At 50.2% G+C, this 7,604-nt stretch overlaps 1 protein-coding gene across 1 annotated transcript; it reads left to right on the top strand.

The window, feature by feature from the left end:
- The first annotated feature begins 875 nt into the window (after positions 1 to 875).
- Positions 876 to 2,301, top strand: LOC133900976 (uncharacterized). The gene is made up of 2 exons (XM_062342275.1): positions 876 to 1,512; positions 1,770 to 2,301. The coding sequence occupies exons 1-2, from the start codon at positions 939 to 941 to the stop codon at positions 1,847 to 1,849; spliced, it is 654 nt and encodes a 217-aa protein (XP_062198259.1). The 5' UTR covers positions 876 to 938; the 3' UTR covers positions 1,850 to 2,301.
- Positions 2,302 to 7,604: the final 5,303 nt, after the last annotated feature.

Raw genomic sequence — 7,604 nt, 5'->3', positions numbered from 1 at the left:
ATATGATTAAATCTTGAATTCTCTTGTCTCTAGACAATCAATTTGGAGAATTTTGTTACTTAATGTTCATCTTTTCTTGTTTCTTTGCAAGTTATGATCTTTAAAATGCTAAGACACATGAATTGATCTTAAATGTAATATATTGTTTATATATCATCTATATAGTCGTGTTGTCTCGATTTTATTTTATCAAAACTTCTCTATTTTCGCTTTTATTTGAATTTTGAGGTGCGCTAGGTGATCTAAATATAAAAAAATATTGATTTTATAAAAAATTTATTAAGACGTCTATTCACCACTCTAATGGTGGATATAGTTCCTACAATGTTATTACCGTTCTCGTACAGTTCATGCGCTGGTCCTTTGTATTTTCAGCTCATGTGTATATTTTGGACGAGCTCTAAACATCAAATGTGGACATTTAATAATCTCAAAACAAATGTGGACCTATAATCACACCAACTAAAATTTGTCGGTCACCGTGAGCTACGTCCATAGCAAGTGATCCTGCTTTCCCTCTAAATTTCCTCAATTTTTAAATTACTCGCGACGCAAAAAAAAATATTGCCATTTTATCGACGTGGGCTGCGGTCGGAGTGAGTAAATATTTCTGGTAAGAAGAAAACAGCACTGGACAAAATTTACAGCTGGGGCGGGTGACTGGCTCCACCGCCGCCGCCACGTCACGGGCACATTCACCCCCCCCCCCATGGCACCCCGTTCACACCAATGACCAATCACCGCAGCAGCTCAAGTAGGCCCCACCAGGGCACCCACCCATCCCTCTCACACTAACACGCCTCGTATTTATACCCCCTTCACTCTCTCCCACCGAGCGACCAGCCGAGCAAAGCGAGGAAGCGGAGCCACCGCGTTCAGAGAGGGGGGGGGGGGGGGGGGGAGGGGTGAGCAGCGAGAAGGCAACGGTCGCCGGCGCGATGATGTACAGCTCCGACTCCAACCGTGACGAGCCCATCGCCACCACCACGACGACGGCCACCTCGTCCTGCCCCTCCTCGCCCGCGCAGCCATCGACGCCGCCGGCCCCTTGCCGCAGGCGCCACCGCACCAGCCGGCGCGGGCACCGCCGGACAAAGAACGGCGACGCGCTGGAACAGCCCGCGGAGGTCGAGGCGGAGGACGTGTGGCGCGGGCTGCAGTGGGATGCGGCGTGGCCGCGGCGGGCGGTGCGGCCGGTGGTGGTCACCGGCGAGGATTGCTCCCCGGACTGCGGCGCCGCCGCTGCCGGAGAGGGTGGCGTCGGCAGGGCAAGGAGCCTGACGGACGACGACCTTGAGGAGCTCAAGGGGTGCGTGGATCTGGGGTTCGGCTTCAGCTACCACGAGATCCCCGAGCTCTGCGGCACACTCCCCGCACTCGAGCTCTGCTACTCCATAAGCCAGCGCTTCCTGGACGAGCACCAGCAGCTAAACAAGGTTGAGGAGGCTCCGGCGGCAGCTCCGGCCTCGCCGGTGCAGCCGGTCACCACCAACTGGAAGATCTCCAGCCCTGGTAAGCACCAACTGTTCGACCTGTGCGCAAATGATTTTTCTTGATTTCTCATGTCGCAAAGCCTATATGTTCAAGTCTTCAAGATCCTATCAACCTTAGCAAAAAAAAAAAGCTCTCTTTGTTTACCTCAATCTTGTAGAAATCAGTTCAGAATTTTTCTCCTGATTGTAAACAACGATGACGAGCGATGATTGGTTCAGCCTACTCTGCTCTCAGATGGCTATCAAGTTCACGTGTTCTTGATTCCGCTGTTGCAGGGGACAGCCCAGATGAAGTGAAGGCGAGGCTTAAGTACTGGGCGCAGGCGGTGGCGTGCACCGTTAGGCTGTGCAGCTGATCTATTGCATAATCAGTCTTGCAAACGCACGAAGACGAGAAGGGAACTCATATCGCTGGATCCAGAGTATCTGCTAACATTACAGGGATCGCGGCAGGCACCTTAATGGTCATCAGTCATACAAGTTTTGCCCAGAAATCGCACTGCATCGTCATTGTCATCATGCTGATCACAAGCATATGAGCATATCATATTGTTGACCATTTGATCTCGTTAACGTCGCTCTGAAATTTTGCCAATTTTTTGGAAGCAAGGAGGATGGGAGATGAAGATGTTCAAGGATTGCTAAGCTAATTCAAACGGCCAATTCTGATGTTCTACTCACATATGAATCCTTGATCCACCACAGTATTGGTTCATGTAAAAAAAATTGTATAATGTAGATTCAGTCAGAAATAATAGCATTCCATGCTTAGCTGTATGTTCTTTTCTTTAGTCTTTGTTCTTTGAAATCATGGTATCTGCCGGCTACCTTGCCTTCGTTGGGAGGCTAATGGACCGAATCAAGTCGAGTATGTCAAAGTAACGTGTCTAGCAATCAGGGCTGGTCCTCAGATTTTGGTAGGTTTGAAACATAAAAAAATTAATTAATATATAAATTATAAAGATAATATTTGGTGTGGTAAAAAATTTGTTTTGGACAAACACTTACAAGTATATAAAAAACAATTTTTAGAGATTGTTTTAAACAATTTCTTCTAATATTTCTAGATACGAAATCATTGATGAATCCGATCCCCATTGAACGACGCATGTATAACTATTTAAAAAAAATCAGAGATTAGAGATCAAATAACATATTACTTCGATATTTTCTACTACAAAATAGAGTATCAAGTAGCGAGATAAAACTTGCAGGAAACAAGGTTTTTTTTTTTTGCAAAATAGAGTAAAGAGAAAACATTTTTGGCAATGGAATTAGCAAGGGGTACAATAATCTCCTTGGCAAAGCTAATGGTTCTCATCTCGGACTTGTAAGACTCGACAGCGACGTCACATAACGTCTCTGTGAGCTCGCCATGGGAGGCATCCACCTAGACAACGCCTCTCAAGAGCATGCGCGGCTTGCGTAGGTCGGATGGTCCGCATCAACCCGTGAGGACATGGTCTGCCCACGCGACGCCCAAGGAAGACGAGGGCCACGACCAATGGCGTGCCGAGGAAATAGAGCAACAGCTCCAGCATGGCACCGTGCACGCTCGGGCCCACCAGCGCCAGTGCCACATATATGGACACCGATGATAAACCGATGTTGTCAGGTTGCGGCAACGATGTCCATTGGTTAAGGCATGAGGTAATTGGCGAGGTAGAGCACCAGGGCTGTCTACTCATATAGGGAGGCGACATAGGAGGCGGATCATGACTGTATGAAAGGAAGTGATATCATCGACTTCTCTACATACGAGATGATTGCTAACCTGTTGCAAAGTAACCAAAGTGGCAGAGCGGCTTCTTTTGGGATGGCCAAAGGTAAAAACCCATGCACAATCATGTAACAGCAGCCGCCAGTCGATTAGATTTTGGACTATTATGTTTTATTAGATCATAAATAGTAGACATGTATATTTAAATGGGAGCGGCCGCTAGGTTTTAGGGGCTTGGGGCAGCCGTCCCGCATGCCCCCTCTAGGCCAGCCCTGTTAGCAATTCGTTCCTAATCATCAGACAATTGTTTATTCAAGTGTTCTTTTTCTAGGAAAATTTCAAACGCTGAAACTGCTTCATTCCGGTGTGAAAGCACCAAACTTCTCCATTCGAGATCTGCAGGTTGCAAACTACGTTATGGCTGCCTGCTTGGCCTCTTCTATTCAGGAAACAAATGCCGTCAGCAAAATAGCTGGAGTGAGATAACAGTGCATATGTGCATGTGTGGGATCGATTATACTTATTAAATAGACCATTAGAGGGGTGAATGATTGCAAAAGTCAAATTTAAAATTTAATTCATCTTAATAAAAAATCTAATTTAATCTTGTATTCCATCCTAGACAGAATACTATCATGTTACTAAAAATGACGTAAAGAAAGATCCATATGTCCGATTGCTCTCAAATTTTAATAACAAAAACTAGACAAAGTTATAGAACTAACCTACAAAGAATCAAGTCAATCAGATCTCTAAATCAAGAGTTATGACTCTCACAAGCAGAATATGAGAGATGCTGACGAAAATTGATTAAACCTTAATTTTGTGATTACAGAAGAGTCACGAAAATTCAACTAATTAAACTTTTTAGAACCTTACCTAGATGCTTAGGATGATTTTAGATGGATTAAACCAAGCCAAATTATATCAACTCAAAGACCCACCAAAAACCAAAACCAGAAGGCGTGAACGTTGAACACGGATAAAAACAAAATCGCATCAACTTATGAAATTTGATCTTGATTACATAGATGTGCTTACAAGTTGCATACGCACAATATCTGTTGCCCCAGCAAGTACGGCAAGAGTTTCTTCTAAGGAGAAGACTCAAACTTGGAGGCGAAGTTTGAGAGGAAGGACACCATGAATATATAGATGAAAGAAAAATGTATCACTCTAGGAGGAGTACCACAACGTTCACTGTGATGCGTTTCAGTTTTTGCTGTTCTGTGTTTCCTTCTCTCTACCCAGAGGACCATAGCCTCCTATTTATAGGGCCATGCGTAGCTTGGCGTACAAGTTATCATAATGTATAAATATCCAGGATCCGGCCAAATTACTGAGTCTTATCCCAGATAACCACCTTCTATCCTGTCGGGAGATAAATATCCACCATGGTAATTACCGTGGTGCATGCCCTTGAAGGGGGGTGGGCCGGTTGCCAACTACGGCTCGGCGCCACACTGTCAGGGGTGCCAGGGCAGGTACCATCATGCCGGGGTGTCAGAGCGACGTCCACTATTCTAGGGATTTAATGCCGGTCACCTCCTCGCAGGCAAAGTACGACCGGTTCTTCCCTTTTGGTAGATCTTTCGTGAGACCTGATGACTCTCCTGGTAACCTCCGAGAAGTCAGCCCGGGCAGCAGGAGGTCGAGGCCTCGGAGACCTAGCCTTCGGGAGGCTGAGCTCCGGAAGGCCGGGGCTTAGGAAGGGGGAGGCTTCGGGAGGCTGAGGCCTTGAAGACCGAGCCTTCAGGAGGCTGAGCGTCAGGAGGCTAGGACTTCGGAAGGCGGAGGCTTTGTGAGGCCGCGTCTTTGGGAGGCTGAGCTGATTAAGCCAAGGGGGCATCGAGGGTCCTTGATAACGACCTCCAATAGTAGCATCTCGCGAAGGCGGCCAGCGGAGCGGTCGGGCTCGTGGTTCCTTCGGAGCAGGGCTCCCGGTGGTCCCTGGCTTGTGGTTGATGGCTCGTGGTTCAAGAATTGTTTGGCTTGTTCGGGACGGTTTGACCTGGGTGACTGAGTGACATGTTGGATGATGTTGGTGACAGGGGGCATTGAATGCGCCCTAGGGAGAGGTGTAGTCCTGCCCTGTCAGGCGGGGCGTGGGACGTGTGTCATCTTGTCGTTGGAGGGGGGGGGTGGTCAAGGGAATCAGTTTTGCTCCCCCATGATTTCAGCCTGGCAAGCGAAAGGACGGCACGTGCGCCCACTGCCTAGAGAGATTAAGTTGCTCCCTATTTGTAGTAAGAGGGAATTTGCCCAGAGCAACCCTTACGCTGACTCCTCCTTCTCATTTGCCTTTGTCTTCGGCGCCTTTTGCTTTGTGCGAGTTGTCCTTTGATCCCTACTCTTCTCTCTCCCGTAATCCAGCACCTTTCGCTATCCTCTTGCGGTTCCTATGGCTGACTTGAGTACCCTGAGTGAAGCCAAAACTCGAGCTGTGGGGGATATGGTCGGAGTGGCCACAGCGGGGGACCCTCAGGTGGCACCTGCTTTCCTGCTGCTGATGGGGCCACCGCCAGGAGTGGAGCTCCGGTGTGCCAGCAAAATCCACTCCCGGCAAACCACTGTGCTGGGAGCATCTGTCATTGGCGATGAGGAGCCCGACCGGATGGTTAGGGAGGGGAAGATTCTCTCCCGAGTTGTGTTTGGCCTTCGTTGGGTGAGGAGGTCCTGAAGACCCTGGCCCATGAGGTCGTGGTGTTTGAAGCCTTCTTCAAGGCGGGCCTGGATTTTCCCTCGGTGCCGTTGCTTGAAGAGGTGCTCCACCACTTCTACGTGGAACTTCTGTAGCTCCACGCCAACATCATTGCCCACCTGGCTACCTTTGAGTGGGCCATGCGGGCGGAGGGGTGCGAAGGGAGGGCGGATTTCTTCGCGGCCCTCCACTTCACCAGCTGCAGCCGAAGTTGATCAAGGTTGAGGGGACAAAAAGGCCCCTTAGTTTCGGGAGCATCAATTTCCAGATACGGTTGCAGTATCGCAATGCCTTCCCGGTGAAGACCATTAACGACTAATGGTATACCGGCTGGTTGCAGCGGTGATTTTACGACAATGTCGACCCTCTATCACCCCTTCGCTCCATGAATCGGGATATCACGTATGTTTTGGAGCCAGAGACAGGGATTACGAACGACCAATTCTCCTCATGGCTGGCCCTTCTCCGGAGGGTGGCCGAGAAGATGAGAATTCGTAACCTCGTGGAGGAGTTCACCATGTTGCGTGTCCGGCCCCTTCAAAGGGGCTGGAACTGCGTTTTTGAGCAAGGTGCGGAAGAGTGGCCGAAAGTGTATTTCGGTCCACCCGTCAGTGCTGGTGAGTTACCTTTGTAGTTGGATTCTCGATCTACCGCTGTGAGCCATCTTTTTTCTTTCAGAGAGTTGCCTCCCACTGGAGCGCGCGATGGAGATTGCGGAGGTGATCCTAGGCCCCCTACTCTTGTGGAGCGGGAGCTACGGGTGGCCCTGGCACGAAGTTGGGAGCGGTACAATCGTGTCTGCTTTTACCTTGGCATAGGGGCTCCGGCTTGGCGGGATCCCCCAGAGCCTAGGGCTGCTGGAAACCGAGTGCGTGCAGGCCCCCCCATTCATGCAAGGATGCTCCAGGCCCGGCGGCCTTCAGCATCCGGAGGCTCGGATACTGGTTCGACGGCCGAGTCGTCGGAGGTGCCCCTAATTCACAAGAAGCGCCTAAGGTGGGTTGGGAGTGTGAGCGATCAGTTTGGAGGCGAGGGCCAGGGTGGTGGCGATGACAAGGACCGGGCCTTCCCGGATATTGCGGGTCACGGGCAGAGCCAACGGAGAGGCATGGCCTCCATGGACTTCAATTTCGGTCTTGTTGACTTGGATGCTGAGGATGCTACGGGTCCTCTTGTAAGAGGTTCGAGGGAACCAGGTGTTATTTGCTTTGTTAGTCATATCCTTTTGGTCGTGCGCTGGGATCTTAATTTGTGTTTCTTTTTTGTAGCGACCTTCGAAGTGGATGTGTCCTTGACTCCACCCCTCGAGGCCCCGAAGGCCTAGTGGAGATCGGGGACTCCTCTGGAGGGGTCTCCGAGGGCCATCTTGGGGGACGTGACTTTGTTCCTGTGGGGCCTCGAGTCAGCTGGTCGCCACCTGTGATGGTTGGTGCCCGAGGCATCGTGCCTTCTGCCGAGAGTCCCTTCGGAGTGGTTGACGGGGGCCCTGGACTTGGGATCCTGACCCCAGACGACTTCGTGCTGCGCCCGGAGGCGTCAAGGCCTTTCGTCGCGGTCTCCTCTCTACTCCAGAGTGGAGAGGTCAAGCGATTGTTGGCCCAGTGTCCCCTGGAGGAGCTGGAGGTGCGGTTGGCGGTGGCAGCCCTTCAGGTCGGTAGTATTAGTTATGATCGTCAGGTCCGGTGTTGGG

This window comes from Phragmites australis, chromosome 19 (assembly GCF_958298935.1).
Source record: "Phragmites australis chromosome 19, lpPhrAust1.1, whole genome shotgun sequence".
Taxonomy (NCBI): domain Eukaryota; kingdom Viridiplantae; phylum Streptophyta; class Magnoliopsida; order Poales; family Poaceae; genus Phragmites; species Phragmites australis.
This window is presented reverse-complemented; position numbering and strand designations above follow the sequence as displayed.